The following is a 20,137-nucleotide window of genomic DNA, read 5'->3' as shown; positions in this document are numbered from 1 at the left end:
ATGGAATGGTAAGTACATAATGATTAAGGACGTGGAAAGATTTCCATTTTAGGAGTGATTGATAGACTGGGACTATAGTTTAAACAGCTGATAAATGAGAGGACAGGATAGAGGTATACAAAAAGATGAACGTAATAAGATAAATTAAGTGATGCTGGCTATCCTCTTTCATAACCCAAGAAAAAGGAGATATTCAATGAAATTCAAAGTCAACACATTTAACACTGATAAAAAGGTAATGTTGCTTTTTTATATCACAGTGCATAATTATCCTGTGGAACTCACCACCACAATATACCACTGAGGCCAAGATTTTACATAAGATAGATTCAAAAAAGGATTTTATACTATATATAAAACTTCATGCCTTGGGACATAAGCCAATCATTAACAGATGCGGATTAAGAAGAAACTCTATTATGGGCAAATTAGTCCATAATTGTCCATTAAAGGGTACTGGCCATTTTCAGAGATAGGATACTGGACACTGATCTGATCTAGAATGGCAATTTCTGTGTCCCTAGGCAAAACTGTATATGTGTTTAACCTTTACTTTCCAAGAGTGTAATATCTGGTATCACTTCACAGCATGTGAATCATTCATGCAGCTGCATCCAGGTTAAAGTTTAAAATGTAACCTACCATTTTAAACATACACCTCTTTGCAAGCCCATGTAAATATTGATGTTCTAGCCCCCCAAAATCCCATATGTCTCAATGTTCCTTTTCTAAACCAAAAAGCATTGACAGCACAGCACTCATGGGCAACTCCACGGTAACAGGTGCTGATGCACATACATGATGGAGGAAAAAGAAAACAAGTACATTTCCTGCTTCAAAAAGCTTGCTATGAAAAGTAAATAAAAAATTGCTATAAAAATTTGGGAAATGTATCCTTTAAAAGTTATTAAAACCAGACTTAGTATTTTAGACAATTCTCTCATTAAATGAATCTGGTTTTTTTAAATCAAACCCATGTCATTAGCATATTTCACTTTTGAGTGAATGAGGTTCTTAACCATGAAAATGTTAAAACTACTATAAGGGGAACCTAAGTGACTCTGGTAATTGGCCTTGGGAGTTTTGCCTCTAGGTTACTGGTTCAAATAAAAGTCTAACTGGTAGGCATTGAAAATAGACATCTGAGGGCTGTTTGGTGGCCACTGTGTTTGTAGTAAGTTTGTGGTCTCAGATCACAAACTTCCATGACATCAAATCTCCAACTCATTTGGCATTATTTGTTGGAGTCTTAGCTGAGGCGCCAAGAACAGAGTGGAAATGGAAACTAACCATTCACTCGGTTTGTATCTAGAGGTTGTTTCTCCACAGCAAAGTTGTGGCAACCAGTGCATTGAGACAGTTACACAGTATGGGGGAAGAGTTGCATTGCCAATGTCTTTACTGCATCCAATTGGTTTAGACCTTCAGAGATGTTAATAGACACTTCACATCAGCACGGAATTCACTTTTATATTAAACAGCTAAAGAGGATTGATCTTAGCCCCAGTGATGTCAATGGAAAGATTCACATTGACATTAGTGGGAGATTGGGCCTCGGTAGAGCAGCTTTGTGCTGTACCCTGCATCCATTATTTAAAACATATATTCAAGACTGCACTATACCATTAGTTTTACAAAATCAGGCAGCAAACTTACCTAGAATACCTGTCACAGTTAGTAAAGAAATCTACTAGGCAAGCCAACAGGTAGGTCTCTGCAAAGAAACAAAACAGAAATTTAAAACAAGAGAAACATCATAAATTAAAATAACTTTTGGGGTAGGAGTCTGGAGGAAGAGAGGTGTTCATGTAACTCAAAGCACACCAGCGTAGGTCCCAATCTGCTGTCAGGAACTCAATGGCAAAACCCCCATTCATTTCCATGATGAAGGATCAAGCCCTACAGTAGCTAACTACAGGTTTCAGAGTAGCAGCCGTGTTAGTCTGTATCTGCAAAAAGAACAGGAGTACCTGGTAGATTGAACAGCGTGTTCAGAATGTAAAATCTCTCTGTGTCATCCCTTTGAATAAATTTATTTGGGTACTGCTCCCGAGTTTCTGGCCTGAAAAACAAGATAGTAAAGGGAAAAACTGAATAGAACAATAGCATACTCTATAGTTCTTAGAATCTGATCATTAAAGGGCCAGTTAACTCAAGATTCCCTCAAGCCTTAAACAACACCTAGTTTTACCATGCTGAAGGGGAAATTAACAGTGTGTTGGTGACACAAAAGTAAAAACAGAATCCACTTCACACTCCATAGCTGTGTTGGCTCTAGCAGGGCAAAAATATCCATGGTTGGTCAGTAAAGTGAACAAATCTGACACAGGGAAGCAGAATGGTTGAGACCACAGCCTTACCTTAATCCCTGAGCTGATAGCCAGGGGATACTTAAATCCACTGCATTTTCATTGTTTGTTTAAACTAATTAAACTTTCCCCTAGTTTTCATGTGTTTTTTTTAAACACCCACATGGAGCTTTCATCAGCAATGTGCAAGGCTGTTATACTGCAGGCTACAATGAGGCTCTTTGCAATTAAACAGCAGGGTGGCAATGTTAAAAAAAGTAATTATTCTCATTCTCTTAAAAGATATTTTTTAAGTGATCGCTGCCAGAATCATGCTATTTGCATTCAAAGCATCCATTATATACATAGCAGGACCAAACTCAGGGCACATTTATACCTATCCAACCCCACTGGAGTCTGTGAAGACTACATATACGTATGAAAGCTTTGAGCACACATTTGATCTTTCATTTTTTAAGGTTTCTACTTCCTACTGCAGAGACTTGCTAGCTGAGATGAATTTATGAGAAGGCCTGTCTGATGGCCTCTGGGATTCCTGTTCAGTTGCTACTGAACTTAACTGTTCCTCCATTCCATCAACTCTAGCCTCATATTATGGATTTGAGAATTTATTTGGTCAAATTTTGCATCTAGCACTGCACTCCCCCATTTTCTTATTTAAATTTTCTACTCATAGAGGTAAGAAGAATGCTAACAGCTAATGGGGACTGCAGAAAATTACACACAGCTTTACTATTAGAATCATAGAAGATTAGGGTTGGAAGAGACCTCAGGAGGTCATCTAGTCCAACCCCTTGCTCAAAGCAGAACCAACACTAACTAAATCATCCCAGCCAGGGCTATGTCAAGCCTGACCTTAAAAACCTCTAAGGAAGGAGATTTCACCATCGCCCTAGGTAACTCATTCCAGTGCTTCACCACTCTCCTAGTGAAATAGTTTTTTCTAATATCCAACCTAGACCTCCCCCATTGCAACTTGAGACCACTACTCCTTGTTCTGTCATCTGGTACCACTGAGAACAGCCTAGCTCCATCCTCTTTGGAACCCCCCTTCAGGTAGTTGAAGTCTGCTATCAAATCCCCTCTCACCTCTTCTCTTTTCCAGACTAAATAATCTCAGTTCCCTCAGCCTCTCCTCATAAATCATGTGCTCCAGCCTCCTAATCATTTTTGTTGCCCTCCGCTGGACACCCTCCAATTTGTCCACCTCCTTTCAGTAGTGGAGGGCCCAAAACTGGACACAATACTCCAGATGTGGCCTCACCAGTGCCAAATAAACGGGAATAATCACTTCCCTCCATCGGCTGACAATGCTCCTACTAACTAATGCAGCCAGATATGCTGTTAGCTTTCTTGGCAACAAGTGCACACTGTTGATTCATATCCAGCTTCTCGTCCACTGTAATCCCCAGGTCCTTTTCTGCAGAACTGACGCTTACCCAGTCAGTCCCCAGCCTGTAGCAATGCATAGGATTCTTCCGTCCTAAGGGCAGGACTCTGGACTTCTCCTCATTGAACCTCATCAGATTTCTTTTGGCCCAATCCGCCAATTTGTCTAGGTCACTCTGGATCCTATCCCTACCCTCCAGCATACCTACCTCTCCCCCCAGCTTAGTGTCATCCGCAAACTTGTTGAGAGTGCAATCCATCCCATTCTCCAGATCATTAATAAAGAAGTTGAACAAAACTGGCTCCAGGACTGACCCCTGGGGCATTCCACTTGATACCATCTGCCAATAGACATCGAGCCATTGATCACAAGCCGTTGAGCCCTATGATCTAGCCAGCTTTCTATCCAACTTATAGTCCATTCATCCAGCCCATACTACTTTAACTTGCTGACAAGAATATCGTGGGAGACCATATCAAAAGCTTTGCTAAAGTTAAGGTATATCATGTCCACCGCTTTCCTCATATCCACAGAGCCAGTTATTTCATCATAGAAGGCAATCTGGCTGGTCAGGCATGACTTGCCCTTGGTGAATCCATATTGACTGTTCCTGATGACCTTCCTCTCCTCCAAGTGCTTCAAAATGGATTCCTTGAGGACCTGCTCCATGATTTTTCCAGGGACTGAAGTTAGGCTGACTGGTCTATAGTTCTCTGGATTCTCCTTTTTCCCTTTTTTAAAGATGGGCACTATATTTGCCTTTTTCCAATCGTCCGGGATCTCCCCCAATTGCCACGAGTTTTCAGAGATAATGGCCAATGGCTCTGCAATCACATCAGCCAACTCCCTCAGCACCCTCGGATGCATTGCATCTGGCCCCATGGACTTGTGCATGTCCAGCTTTTCTAAATAGTCCTTAACCTGTTCTCTCATCACTGAGGGCTGCTGACCTCCTCCCCAAAACGTGCTGCCCAGTGCAGCAGTCTGGGAGTGACCTTGCTGCAAAGACTGAGGCAAAAAAAGCATTTAGTACATCAGCTTTTCCCACATCATCTGTCACTAGGTTGCCTCTCCCATTCAATAAGGGTCCCACACTTTCCCTGACCCCCTTCTTGTTGCTAACATACCTGTATACATACCTTCCTGATTACAGTCCTGCATGCTCACGCAATATTTTTATATTCCTCCCTAGTCATCTGTCTGAGTTTCCACTTCTTGTAAACTTCCTTTTTGTGTTTAAGCTCACTGAAGATTTCTCTGTTAAGCCAAGCTGGTCACCTGCCATATTTGCTAGTCTTTCTGCACATCGGGATGGTTTGTTCCTGGCCCCTCAATAAGGCTTCTTTAAAATACAGCCGGCTCTCCAGGACTCCTTTCCCCCTCATATTAGCCTCCCAGGGGATCCTGCCCATCAGTTCCCTGAGGGAGTCAAAGTCTGCTTTTCTGAAGTCCAAGGTCCATATTCTGCTGCTCTCCTTTCTTCCCATTGACCTAAACCATAAGCTACAATAATTCAGCTCCTAGGCTACTTCAATCCTTCACCTCTCTCAAGCAAAGACTGGTGAGCAGAACCATATGCAGTTGTTCATGCGATGCAGACTTCTGCCTGTTCCAGAAAGGGCTAACACAATTGAATTATTTTACCTGATGACAGGATGCTGAAACTGAACTATGCCAGCACATGTAAAAAGCCCCACGCACTGCCCTGTAAACTCTTCCCCATACCACGTCCTATCTTATTTCCAGTGCTCTAGAAAATATAGGCCTCTTTGTACTGCACTGATTTTTCCCTAGACTTTGAAATATCATTAACTTCAGAACACTCACAATTTCTTATATATAAACAGACCCTATAAAAATATAAAAGCAGCATCTCTTTATAAACCAATTGTCTGCTATTCCTTATGGTTTATTAAGCCATTTGTCACGCCAGAACCAATGACCAGTGAATGGCCAAGTTGTCAGTACTCACCCTCTCACAAAGTTAAAGCCATGTGTACACACTAGGAGGTTCCCATAGGCATCGACTTTCAACAGGTTTCCATAAAGTGTATCAAACACCAGACCTCTGTCAAGGAAGGAATTTAAGTTGTGAAATCAGAAACACACTGAGGAGTAACCAAATATACCACACGCAGAGCAGGAATCAAAAATCAGCTTGAGTGTGCTTATTTGAAGTAGAATGTTTGAGCCAATTCTTATGTCTCATCCAAAACAAATTTGAACACTGGGGGTGGGGTTGTGCTGATCCAGTCCTAATCTATCCTTCTGTCTGGCTGTGGAACCACCCTCCCCACCCCCAGCACTGCAAGGTTGAAATGTATAACTGACCTGCTCTCTATGGATCTTAAAACAGGATCATTTTACTCATTTTACTTAGAAAGCTTAGCTATACGTTCATCAGGGAAGATCTGTAGCTTTCTACACAAGGTCAAGAATTTGGCTCTCGCCTGCCCTGGTGATTCCCTGAGAATTCTAATGGGCTGCAATGGGGAGCTGATTGAGGGAAGGAACCTCTCCAGTCCTGTGCATCTCTCTGTTGCATTTAGGCAAGCCAGACATAGCATGTCACAGCTGCAAAAAATGCTGTGCCATTCTCCACTACCGATTTAAGGGCTCTCTCTTTTCTGCCAAAACCACATTACATGTTTCTGCTCATTTATCTAGTCACTAGCCTTTAGGAAAAGGAGATGCCATGACTGCTGAAAACAGTGAGATTCTTCAAGACTGATTGGTAGTAAGGCTGCTGTCAGTTGTCCTCACCTGGGCAACCCTTCTTGATCCTCCCCATGAAGGAGGAGTGAATTCACTGAACCTGCTCAACGTAACCTTCCTGACAGCTTCATTACAGGCCATCTTCCTATTATGAAAAAAGAACAGGAGTACTTGTGGCATCTTAGAGACTAACAAATTTATTTGAGCATAAGCTTTTGTGGGCTAAACCCCACTTCATCAGATGCATGCAGTGGAAGATACAGTAGGAAAATATATATACACAGAGAACATGAAAAAATGGGTGATGCCATGCCAACTGTAAAGAGAATAATTAATTAAGGTGAGCTATTATCAGCAGAAGAAAAAAAACTTTTGTAGTGATAATCAGGATGGCCCATTCCAGGATGGCCCATTCCAACCATTCTGCAGAGTTGGAATTAATTTGCAAACTAGACACCATTAAATTATGCTTGAATAAAGACTGACAGTGGATGGGTCATTACACAAAGTAAAACTGGTTTCCCATGCTAATCTTTCCTCCCTACTGTTACTCGCACCTTCCTGTCAACTGTTGGAAATTGGCCATCCTGATTATCACTACAAAAGTTTTTTTTCTTCTGCTAATAATAGCTCACCTAATAGTTCACCTTAATTAATTATCCTTGTTACAGTTGGTATGGCAGCACCTATTTTTTCATGTTCTCTGTGTATATATATTTTCCTACTGTATTTTCCACTGCATGCATCCGATGAAGTGGTTTTTAGCCCACGAAAGCTTATGTTCAAATAAATTTGTTAGTCTCTAAGGTGCCACATGTACTCCTCGTTCTTTTTGCTGATACAGACTAACAAGGCTACCACTCTGAAACCTTCCTATTATGGACATGGGAATGTGTGGCAGCAGGTTCAGTGCAACTCAAGGCAGGAGGAATGAAAGGAAAGGAGCTGCCAGACTGAAAACTAGAGCTCAGCAGCCACAGTCCCACTGCTGACATTTTGGTAAACAATCCATAGAAACTGCCACAGAAGCCAGTAAGACAAAGTTCAGCAAAGGCATGAATGGAAACAACTTTAAAGGTTTTAGGGACACATCAGATTAAAAGCCGTCAATCAAACACAAACTTCCATATCTCTGCTACTAAGAGACTCTGAAAAGTGTCAGAATTTTAGAAATTAAATGTACTTTGCACCAATATTTGCAGGCATATTTCCTGCATTTCATTCAGTTTGGACAATTAAACTTAACTAGTCCAGTTTTATTTTTCTTCACAGTCAGTTTCACTTTCAGGATATCTCTTGTGCATGAGGACATTGCTGCAATGTTTGAGTTTCCAATACCATGCAGGAATACTTTATTTCAAAATAATTAAAATATAATAATTTATGCAACATTCCTGCAGGCTCATATTCTGTAAAAATTCATTCTCACAAAACCTAGATTTTAAGTAAAATTTCACATGTTGCTTTAATGTTCTTGCTTTATAGATATTTTGAACTTTTTCAGCAGACCTCTTTCACATCACTCTCATTCTTTGCTGGCATGTCTGTTTGTGCAAAAATTGTGCACAAGTGAAGTCAGTCACTGCAAGTCAATTGGGTATGTTTACCCAAGTTCTGTGAACAACTGCAGGCTTAAAAGGTGCCCTCTGAAAACTTGAAATGTCATGCCTATGAACTTCACAGAACAAACATTCAAAGCCACAAGTAGACTGGATCAGTATCTCTTAGTTATTTACCTGGTAGGGAAAGAAGGATCATAGACAAAACTGAGTAGCTCCTGAGGGTATCCAATGGAAACCAGTCTTTCTACGGTCAGGTCAAATCCAAGAGATTCATACTCAGGGGACTTATACACTGTACCAAGATAAGATTGCAGTTAGAAAATACAAAAATAGCTCATAGTTAAACAAGACAGTTAAAAATAATTTTTCCATTCTCCCTCCTCCCTCTTCCACACTACAACACTCAGTTCTGTCATTATTTTCCTTCTCTATTTCAAGTTCACTTGCTCCACTGCTTACAGTGATCATGGAATTAGATCATGCTAGAGGCCTTTTGCAGAATGGAAGTGCAGTTCATATTTCAGCAGCAGAAGGCACCAGATGAAATATAAAAGTCAGCCCATCAGAGCTCTTTGCCTCAGAGGAAATATATTCCAAACAGCATCTCCCTCTCCTTCCCCACCCCCCGTACACACATGTCTTAGAGGCAGAGAATCTGAAATTCTTTACTGCTGTTACACCTGTTACTCTGGGCACAATTCCATAGCCTAATATTAGTGTCAGAAATTCAGCTAGGAAGTGTTTATAAGTGCTGTGGGCTATGATGGCTTCCACAGAAGATACAGTAATCAGGTCAGCATATACTTCGTTAATAAAACTATATGGTACTGTAGAAATCTGTCAGATGTTACCTTCTTGCATCAAAATATTATTCTTTTAAACCAGTTTATTATTTTAATATTTCATTTATAAAATATACCTTAGCTCAATACAGGGAAAATGTACTTATTTAACAATTTCATTCAATGATCGTTTGATGGCTTCACTGTATTTCTGTGAACCGTATGTTGAGGTTTGCTGCATGGAAACTGTCAGTCTCACAGAATCTGGCCCCAAGATGCACTGAGGTCAAATAATTCCCATCACAGATGAGATGTATATTTATGTGGGTCCCACTGTACTAATGATTTGGAGGCTGCAAATGTGTGTGTCATACATACGTGCTATTTGCATGGTAAGCTCTTCAGAACACATACAAGCTTTTCTGTGGGGTGCCTAGCACCTCTGTGGAAGTCATAAAAAACGCTAAAAATAAATATATTTACAGTCCCCAAAAAATTAGTACAGGTAAGAAAACATGCTGTGGAAAAGAGAGACCAAGTCAGAGAGGAGAAAACTTATATGTGAAACTACTGAAAAAAGGTGGAAGAGGAGGAAGATCATGAAGGAAAATCAGGGTGTCAGACATGACAGATTATAGATTATTGTGACTCATGAGAAATCACATATGTAGAACTAAGCAAAGTGATTTTTGGTTTCCAGGGGGGAAAAACTGGTCAGTTTCTAACCAAAAATGAATTTTTTTTTCTCGACTAAATGAAAAACCAAAAAAAAATGTGTTCTGGTCAAATTAAATGCTAATTCAAACTGACATTTTCAAAATAAAATGTGGAGTGGATCTGACATTTTCAAAATGAGTTATGATATTTCCAAAATTTCTGTTTTCAGGTTTTATTGGCCAAAACTATTGCCAAATTCGACCCAAATTCACAAATAGTTTCAGTTCCCCCCGAAAACTGCATTTGTCAGTGAATTTACTATTTGCCAAAAAGATTTGCCCAGCTCTATAGTAACATATGTCGTCCCAGGTATTATCTGACTGACAGAAATCTAAGGGTTCACTATTATTTTTAACAAAAGGCCTATTATCACTTAGAAAAGCAACAATTCATTGTAAGTTGAACACACTTATAATACCAACTTACTTAGTAGTAAAGGATACCTAAAAGTAATAATGTAGTTAACAAAATCTTCAAGCTTTTACTATACTAATGGTAAACATATAATAAAGTTATATGACATTTGCTGCATGGGGCCTTCTCAGTGCAATAGAAACAGAAAGGTTGATTGTGTTGTGGGTGAGAATGAGGGGCAGAAATAACTAATATAAATAAGAGCACAGGATTGTGCAGGAAATCCTAGGGCGTGATCTAGAGTGCTAGTGAGCAAAAGGAGGTCAGAATAGAAAGAGCACAGTAAAGATCATGAAAGATCAGAGTCTAGAAAAAATGAATTCCCTTGAGGAAGGGCTGCTAAAGGCAAATTACTGAAGGAAAGCTAAGAAATATACCTTCATGTATTGTAGATGGGTAAGACAGATGCCCCGAGCTCCCCGTTTATTAAAGCAGCATGGGATAAGGACATGCTGAGTTATTCACAGGGGCGGTACTTGAGGAGGCTTGTGGGGGCTATAGTCATCCCAAAATTTGCCTTAGCCCCCACCCAGTAGCCACCTCTCCCAGCTGCTGGCTGTGGTGGTTCCTTCAGAGCTGGGCACCCGGCCAACAGCTGCTGCGCTCCGGCCGCCCAGCTTTGAAGGCACAGCGGAAAGAGCTGTGGCTGCTGGCCAGGCTCCCAGCAGCAGACACACTCACTTCTCCCTGCTGTTTAGCGCAGCCTGCAAACAGCAATAGCCAGGGGAAACGGACTGGTGCCTGAAGACCTCACACACACCTGATCTGCAGAGAGGAGGCTTTAGCCATTGGGCTAGACTGGAGGAAAATCATCATCATCTTCCATTCGGTCCCTTTGTGCTCAGGGATCCCCTGAAAGATTTGCAGCCCTGGCTGTGCTGCAGAGATTTGCATAGTCAACTCCTCTGCTGATGCTAGCCTTGGCCAGAGACGTACAGCAGGCAGTACAGAGGCTGTGAGCCTCATGTTTATACTTAAGTCTCTCCATTTTTGGGAAGCTGATCGACGGCTGGCGGGACGCAGGGGGAACTTGCCTGATGCTAAAGGTGGCCGTGCCTGAGTAGGTCTCCACTGAGCTGGGGTGGGGGGACAGGGAGCCTGTTTGCTGGTGTCTCTGGCTCAGGCATGGGAGTTGCTACTGCACTGAACAAGCATCAGGCTCCTGAATGCTCAGCTTAAAGAGACAGCGTGCTGACACACTCACGAACGTGCAGTCTCTCATACACACTCCCAACACACACCCACACTCTCCCACGCACTCCCCCCAACGCACACATGCGCACAGTCTCTCACACACACTACTCCAACAAATACACTCTCTCAACACACACAGTTTCACTCAGTCTCCCATGCATGCGCGCACACACACACACACACACACACACACACACACAAATTGTAAAATTATAATGTGCTATGAAACTTGGGTTGGGAAGCACCTCCCGAAATAGCACTCCTGAGGTGGTTGCTGACTGGTGGTAAGGCTTGGCAGAGCATTGTTCGGCTGCAGCCAGCCAGCCCTGGGGAGCGAGCTCAGATCTGCGATGTTCAGCTTGCCTTGTGGGGCTGGATTTGTCTGATGAGTCAAGGGCCTTCCTCCCTGCCTGGTTCGCATCCCTAGCATGCAGCTCCATGCCACAGTGCCTGCTGAAGCTGCACATGCAGGACAGAGCGGTGTCTGGGTAACACTTCCCAGTGCTTAGTTAACCCTCTCTAGCACTGAGGCCCCCTGCTCCAGACTGACCACAGTATCAGTTGTTGTATTATGGCTCTGAGTCTCCAAATCTTCCAAATCTCCTACTTTGCTCATTTCACAGGCTAGACGAAGTTTCAAACTGATGTGTCTGTATATATTTTTATTGCTCTTTGAGGATAACAGATAAATCACACATTTAAGTGCGTATTGTTAAAAAATAAATGTGTGCGCCCACAAGATGTATAGCGCAGCCTCCCCCCCATTTTCTATCTACCCCACCTCAGCTCCCTCCCTGCCCCCACCCCCACCAGGAAGAAGCTGGAGCCCTCCTAGTTCTTCGCACAGACCATATAAATTTTTTTTGTTTTTTTTAACACTGCTGTGCAATTTCTCCTTGGTAATCTGGCCAAATTCCCAAGGAAACTGATTTGTTTCTCTATACAGAACTTCACAGAACTATACAGAACATTCCCTTCGTCTAAAAACCCTGTTGCATTATGTTGCTGCTGTCAGAACAGTTTGTTAAAAGCCTCTCTCTCTCACCAACAGAACTTGGTCCAATAAAAGATATCACCTCACCAACTTTGTGTCTCTAATATCCTGAGACCGATACGGCTATAACAGCACTTCAGACATGAGCAGTTGTCATTTCTGGAGCCCAGGGATGGCTGTAGTGACCCCTACATACACATGTACAATCTGAAGAGTACTCTGGGATCCCTTTTAGATAAACAGAAAGGATTTACAATCAATCCCAGTGGTACACCACCAAGAAAGCGTGGCTGTAGCTAATACAATGCTGTCTTTCAAATAACACCTTTATTTTTCTAACAATCTTTCAGGGGAAAGGGCAGTGGATTCATATTTTCTATGTGCATCATACAACCCATAAAACACCCTTATTCCATTTTATTATGCACTGCACTCCCCTCTCCAATCTACATCCATCACTAAGACCTCCCTTCTAGCCTAGGAAAGCAGCTGAAAAGCCAAAAAGAAAGGCTGTTGCAAAGGACTATATGGTATTCCCAGGCCATGCCAATACAAGGAATCAAATCCAGATCTCTGATTAGGTGGCATGACCACAAGGCTGTCCCTGAACATTTTTAAAATTCACATTCTCACCTATAAACTTTGGACTTTGCTTGCCTCCTTGACTCAGCCTTGTTTAAAACATAAGCCACTAGCTCATTCAAAGATTTTGTTTGGATGTCATCACTAAAGACATCTGGAAAATAAGAGTCTTCTTCCTAGTGTAAGAAATCAACAGATACACTTGAAATCAGTCTCTTGGAGGATGAAAATGGACTATATATAGTGTTCTCCAGTTACTGTGACATTATCCAGGATATACTTTCCTTTAATTAGACAACTGGGAATGGATTCAGAGTTCACCACGCCCACACCCCATTTTGACAACACACTACACCACGGTATGGAGTATATCATCAGTATGAGCTACAAGCTACTGACATTTTCACACAAGCTGTGCAAATGCTCATTTCAGTTACATGAGCTTCAGGCAAGTGATCCACCTACTTGAGATAAACAGTGTGAACAGGATTGTGATGCTGCAACTGCCGTATCACAACACTGGAAAACACCCACATTACATAATCTCTATCTACATACATATGTGACAAACTGGGAGTTTTCTATGATATTTTAATGAAACCTCTCTGTGCCTCAGTTTCCCTCTGCACTTGATATTGTTACCTAGTGGAGGGAAAAGTGTTAAGTCTGCTCATGGAGGCAGGACTGGACATGAGGTTCAGGTGTCACCTTGTGGTCTGGGCCATAGTGAATAGGATCATTAAGGAACTGGCTCGAACCCGCTGAAAGCAACCCCACGTCAGTGCAGAATCCAAAGAAAGCCCAATGACCAGAACATTGACACCTAGCACACAATGACCAAGAGGAAGGAGCCTCCACCTCCTCTCACCCCAGGAGGGAAGCTAAGCAGAGACCCCAGCTCGAGAACAAAGGACTGAGACATGATCAGCAGAGGATAAAGTGTGGGATGCTGGAGGAAGCTGGCTGCTCTCTCCCCTGGGACTGACAGAGACAGACAGAGAGCCTAAAATGGAATCCACTACAGCTTTGGCTTGACCAGAATGGGCTATGTTTTAATTTTTATTTCTCTGTGCTAACCTAAGGACTTCCAGTGCTGTGTTCCAGTTGACTAATAAATCCTACTCTGCTCTGAAAAGCGTGTTTGGTGTCTCTGCAAATACTTGCTCAGTTGCGTTAATCTCTGCAGGGTGGATAAGTCTCTAACTAGGAGTCTGTCTCAATGGGACTTGCTGGGCAGAGCTCACGGTGTGAAGCCAAGAGTGCTGGAGCCCAGAGGTTCAGCCTAGGAGGCAGTGAGGCTGGGAGGCCTACCCTTAAGCTAAAGAGTGGGGCTCCTTGGTGCTCTGCCACACTCAAGGGGTTCCTCCAAGAGGCTGTTTAAAAGTTAGGGCATAGTGCCGAACCTATGGAAATGTGGCAATATATTAGTGTACTCAGGGCTGATGTGTTTTTATATCTTGTTCTGCTCAGTCATCTGTGCAGGAATTTAGCAGTAAGGAGAGATCTACAGCTGGATGACTAAAAAAAGAAAAAAGTAATGAAATACTTTCCCCCCAAAGCCCTAGCCACTGTGGCCACAGCTATAGACTTTGTGTAGGATACAGTGGATGTCAAAGATTTAGATGCTTGCCATGCAGAATCCGTTGTACTGTGAACTCCCACACAGTTGACAGTGCCCCCGCCTCAAAGCACCCACAAGTGTGTGACAGGTGAAATATGCACAGCCACAAACACACAACCATTCAATCATCAGTATGTTTTTGTTGGTCTCTTAGCTCTACTTATAACATAGTTACAACAAATAAGCACATATTACAACTTTTTCAAAAAAAATTTTTTTAGTTGACCCCCATCCCTCCACAAACATGTCAGTCCCAAATGACAAAAGGACAAGTTATTTTAAAGGTCTGTGTTCTGCAACAGGCAAATGCTTCAGCAGCTCAGGGCAGTCAGTACATAGTGTTCTGGGGTTATGTAACTATGGATTGCAAAAGAACCACCAAAGCTTTGAAAACAGAAGCCAGCTGACAGCACTTACAGCTTCCCCTTAACATCATAATTTGCCATCAAATTACATCATGGATAGTTAAAAAGCAGTACCACATAAGTGAATGTTGCAGGCTCTAAGTCTGTGATGACTTCCACGGTATGTGTTAGAATGTGTTGGAATGAGCAGGAGTTGTACAGTAAGGTATGGAATTCTCATGCACTTTACCGTGGATTTTGGGTGGTTGGGGTATTTTTGTTTTTTTCTTTTTTACCTTTGCTGCCAAGACACATACGGTAGCAATTTTATAGCCTTCCTGAAAAAGAAAAAAAAAATCTCTACAGAGGCTCCAGCTTGTGCAAAATGCTGCTGCCAGGATTTTAACTCACATGAGGCAGATGCAGATGCAGAGTGTCACTCCAGTCTTGAAGGAGTTACACTGGGCTCCCCTGTTAAAAAAAAAAATCAAACTGTTTTTAAAACCGCGACAGCGCTGCACCATTTGGGACTTGCGTGTTTGCTGGAGCTGCCGCCGCCGAAGAGCTCAAAAGGTAGTCTGCTGGCTATTCCACAATACCGCTCAAAACTGATTTACAGAGGAGGCATGGTTAGTAGTTGTACATCCTATAGGCAAAATTCTGGCCTTAACTTCACAAACCAGTCTCAGATCAATTCAGCAATATTTTGTTGGCATGACAAACTACCCAAGTGTTGCCAAAGTGTTTGAGAGACAGATCCCTCAAGTTTCTATCAGAAGTAGGTATAATCTACTCAGGAACAGCCTTAACACCGTGTTTAGGGTTCTGTCATTAGTGACCATACCTGATCCGGTGGCAGGTTACTATGTAGCCTAATGCCTTTTCTTTCCATTCAAGATATTCCATTCCCTTCACACCCACCACACGTCATCAGGGAAGAATATATGTCAAGAGCCACTGTGTGGCTATGAGAACAGAATTTTGCCCTGAATCTGGAATCTCCTCCCATCGAGAACCTAAAATACAGAGTCAGTCTGACTCATGTACATCAAAGCTTAAATCTTACTCTTTACACCTAGGCTTATCTAGCAAGTTTGGGCTTTTCTGTGCAAAGCTTTTTGTTCATGAAAGGTGCCATGCAACCTTACATGGCATTGTACAGTACTGGTTAACGAGCACAGATGGTAAAGAGAATGAGAACTATTCTGCAACTTACAAATATGCACAAAAGAATGAGAAACAACTTGTAAAGAAATTCAAACCAAACACTAAGCTGAATGCTTTTGAATAGGTTTCAAAGAGGGCCCGAGGGTCCAGAGCAGTAAAGTACATACCATTACCAGTAATGCTTTTTTAAAATAATCTTTAAATAACCATTTTGCATGGTTAAGAAAGTTTGATGTGTTATTGGATTTGGTTTGGGGGAGGAGGAGAAAGCTCTTCAAGACCTGCACATTTCCTTCTTTATTCCCCTGTTGCACTCTCAGAGGTTCCATGTTGAGACCAAGGTATTCTTTCATTGAAGGTGTGACATGGCTTCTGCCAGAGTCTATCAACACTCCTTATGGGTTGGTCAGAGATGATCATGTGAGAAAAGGGAAAAAATGCTTTCTCCCTTGCCTGTGCATAACCTCCACGTTTTGTGCCACTCCATGTGTGCCATATTCTGAAAACTATTTACTGAATTAATTTGCATACTTGTAAACAATTTGTGTTTAACCATAAAGTTCTTTTTTAAAATGATTGTGAGAGAGTTTAGTGCTGGTAAAAGGTGTTGTACTAACAACAGTGATGACAAGTCCTTGATTTCCTATACAGGGTTCTCTGGAGCAGTGGGAACAGCTGCAAGGAAGAAGGTCCTTATTCCTCACACCCTCAGAATAGGAGTGTATGGCTTATGGGGAGCCAAAGGCATCTCTGAGCGAACTCAGGAGTAAGTGTGGGAGCCTGAGGATAGTGCAATTGCTGAACTGCTATGAAGAAAAGAGCCAGGGGCTACTGAAGTGAATGATGAGGCGCGGTTACTATGTTGTGGGATTAAACTTTGTTCACTCATCCCCAGTGCTCCATGTTGGCGGGGAACTTTCAAGGGAAGTAGAGAGCGGACAGCGGAAGAGGCAGAGAGGTCCCAGGCTGCCTGCTCAGCAGGTGCCACAGCAGCACCCACCAGAAGTATCACCTGCATCTCAAGCACTCCTGCTTCCTAGAACTCAGCTGAATGCATGACATTCAATTCAGGCTGTGGGAGTGTAAGAAAGGGTGCTGGTTCTGCATGCGAGATGCATTACAATTGACAAGTTTTCTACACATGCTTGGCCCAGGTGTACCTCCTGCTGAAGTCAATGGGGCTACAGGGCAAAATTGGCCTTCTGACTGCACATTAAGATATGCTTGAAATATGTAGCCCAACAGGCCAAGACTCTGCAACAGGTGACTGCGGAAGGGAGAAGAGCTCTTATGCGGAAGCATTAATGCAAGGATCTGGGCTTTAACTTGAATAAATCACTACAATATCAGCTGAAGAGAAACCAGCAGCAAATAAAATAAAACAATAATAATAAATTAAAAATTAGCAGAGTAAATGGCTTGTGTGTTTGCATGTGTGGGGCTTCAGTGAAGAATATCAATATAAACTTACTTGCAGCCTAATCCATATTTAGGCACCTAAAAATGGGCCTGATTTTCAGAGGTGCTGAGCACCCAAAAATCCTGCTAAAGCAGTGGATGCTCAGAACCTTTGAAAATCAGGCTGCTCTCATTTAAGGACACAATTCAGCAAAGCACTTACCAAGTGTTTATGAACAGACCTATTCAGCAAAGCATAATATCTTAACCAGCTTAACCCTAAGCACATGCTTCAATCTAATTTTTTAAAATTAGGCACATGTTTAAGGACCCTACTGAATCAGGGCCTAAATGATTTGTCCAAGGTCACACAGGGAGTCTGAGGAAAAGTCAGGGGTAGAACCCTGTTCTCTTGACTCTTAGTTTTCCATCTTAACCACAAGACCATAATAATCCTAATTTTATTACTCACATGAAGCTGTACAGAGCAGGATCTCTCATATTTCAGCCTACATCAAATCTGGTTCTCAGAATCCTAAACATCTTCAAATGAGTAATGAAATCATGTTTTGTTTAATTTTTTTCTTTAACTCCCTGTATTTTCATTCCCAAATGAGAAGAAACTGCAGGGTTATTTATCAATCACTTTCTTTCTTTAACAGGGAGGACACCTTTTTGCACAGTGCAGTCAGCCAATAAGTGACAAAAAGGTCTGTTAAGTATATTTCACCTTATTGCTTTCTAAGTACCTTTATTTTCCTCTAGGGAGTATACATTTTTATCCATTAGCAAACAGGCCTTCTGCTGAATCACAGGGTGTTTTCTAATAGCCACATACATGCCCCTTTGCCATGCAGGAACAGGCAAATCTTGTACCAACCCTCCCTATCCGTTAAGAAGCAATGTGGTATCATATACACAGCAAGGCTTTGTATTGTTCCATGTCTATATTGTTTGAGTGCTGTGCATTTCTACTTAACAAAACCCCACCAAAACAATGTTCTTGCAAAGTGTTTTGTCCCAACACTCCTTCCCCAATTATTTTAGGGAAATTCTATGGTCTATGATATACAGGTTAGTCAGACTATACGATCATAATGGCCCCTTCTGGCCTCTGAATCAATGAATCTATTAAAGTAATCTTGGTAATGGTCCTATCAAAGGACCTAATGTCACTGAGTTTTGTTTGCTTTAGGCCTGATAAAGGTTTGGGCTTCCTGGCTATGTCTCGCAGTGTCGGAGCTTGGTAACAGACTCAGCACTTTAAGGTGAAAAGACTTCTTCTCTTGAATAAAAATGCCAGGCTTGAGCTTACATCAGTAATAATAAAGTCTAAATATGTACAGATTTGCATATGGGCAAAAGCCACTTCTTAGTGGCTGCTACTCTGTGGCAACTCTGCATTTCTAGTGAATCCTCCTTTTAACTGGTCATTTTAACAGTCTGAGGAGCATTTCTTAGAACTGGAATAATTTTTATCACTTTCAAAGAGTCAAATTAATATATATTCACCTTGGCTTTTATGAGTGTTTGTGTTTATTCCGACATCATGGAAACATTTTGTATTTAACTGCAGACCTTCCTTACAAACCATCCTACCCAGCTGCAGCCTACTGAGAATCATACTCCTAAACTGGAAACCTCACAGCGTATCCATGGAAACAAACCACCCTACTAAAGTATGGGCTTAGCTCTTCAATAAGGAGTTAAGCAGGGGGAAGAAATGGTTGCACAGAAGGCTCATGTTCAAATGCAACTCAATAATATCCAAAAAGAGCAAGGAAAACAATTTAAGATGTAACTGCCTTCCAAATCCAATACCCTACGGCACCATTCATATGCATTAGCACCTGAACAATTGCAATTTGTTATTTTCCCCACTATTCCTCTGCCCCTTTGAGGCATTGCTCAATCTGTTTCTGGACACAGATTTTAAATTGGATGGAAACAAATGTCTAGTTGGCAATATACAGGAAAGTAAACTAGGAGTTCTAGGTTCTACGCCTGGCTCTGTTAGATTCATCATTTGATGTAGGGCAACTAACTTAGAGCTTGATTTTCACAACTGCATGTGCGCAAACACGTGCCTTTGTGTGTGTACAATCAGCACAATTGCACATACAAATCAGAAATCTGCACATGTTGATAAGCAGTTACATATACACTTCTACCCCGCTCTAACGCGGTCGTGGGGAGCCAAAAATCCCTACCGCGTTATAGCTGAAACTCCATTATAGTGGGGTAGGGGTGGCAGGGCTCTGGCAGTGATTTAAAGAGCTCTGGGCTCCAGCCGCTGTGGGGAGTCCTGGACCCTTTAAATCGCCAGCGAGCCCCGCTGCCGCAGCCCCCGGGTAGCAGCAGGGCTCCAGCAGGATTTAAAGAGCCTGGGGCTTCCCGGAGCATACAGAGCCCTGGACCCTTAAAAGCGTTGCCAGAGCCCCACTGCTACCACGCTATACGCAAACCCGTGTTATATCAGGTCACGTTACAGCTGGGTAGAGGTGTATAACTGGTCAACTGTCTGCTAAAATAAGTGATTTACAAAGCATAATCAGGGAAATTGTGTGTGTACAGTTGTGAAAGTCAAGCCTTCAGTATACTTGGGCCTCTGGCTTCTCTAATTTACAAATGACAATATGCTCCCTATACCACGGTGTGTTAGAAGCATAATTAATGCTTGTAAAGTGCTTTAAGATCCCTGGATAAAAGGCTCTATTACAAGCGGAAAGTATTATCATCATAATTTCTACCAGTCCAGCAAGAATAAGATCCTAACTATTTGGATATTGAGAAGCTGCTGATCAATGTAGGTCTTCAGCTATATTGAGACTGTCAGAACAAAGACCAAAATATTGCAACTTTTTAACCACGCCTTGTACTTTGTGAAGTGCTACCCTTTCAACAGCTTCAGTCTAACATTTGCTTTCCCTTGCTGACCAGAACATAGT

At 42.0% G+C, this 20,137-nt stretch overlaps 1 protein-coding gene across 4 annotated transcripts in view; it reads right to left on the bottom strand.

Moving 5' to 3' along the window:
- The window catches only part of NT5C2 (5'-nucleotidase, cytosolic II), an 88,207-nt gene that overhangs the window by 13,829 nt on the left and 54,241 nt on the right, over positions 1 to 20,137 (bottom strand). For all 4 annotated transcript variants that reach the window (XM_050958129.1, XM_050958130.1, XM_050958131.1 and 1 more), the window contains 4 exons: positions 8,151 to 8,268; positions 5,672 to 5,767; positions 1,971 to 2,062; positions 1,657 to 1,714 (listed from right to left, as the gene is read on the bottom strand). In XM_050958129.1, the coding sequence (XP_050814086.1) occupies positions 1,657 to 1,714; positions 1,971 to 2,062; positions 5,672 to 5,767; positions 8,151 to 8,268 (364 nt within the window). The remainder of the gene's footprint in view (positions 1 to 1,656; positions 1,715 to 1,970; positions 2,063 to 5,671; positions 5,768 to 8,150; positions 8,269 to 20,137) is intronic.

The sequence above is a fragment of the Gopherus flavomarginatus genome, chromosome 6 (assembly GCF_025201925.1).
Source record: "Gopherus flavomarginatus isolate rGopFla2 chromosome 6, rGopFla2.mat.asm, whole genome shotgun sequence".
In the NCBI taxonomy this organism is placed as follows: domain Eukaryota; kingdom Metazoa; phylum Chordata; order Testudines; family Testudinidae; genus Gopherus; species Gopherus flavomarginatus.
The sequence above is the reverse complement of the archived record's forward strand: the minus strand, read 5'-3'. Positions and strand labels throughout refer to the sequence as shown.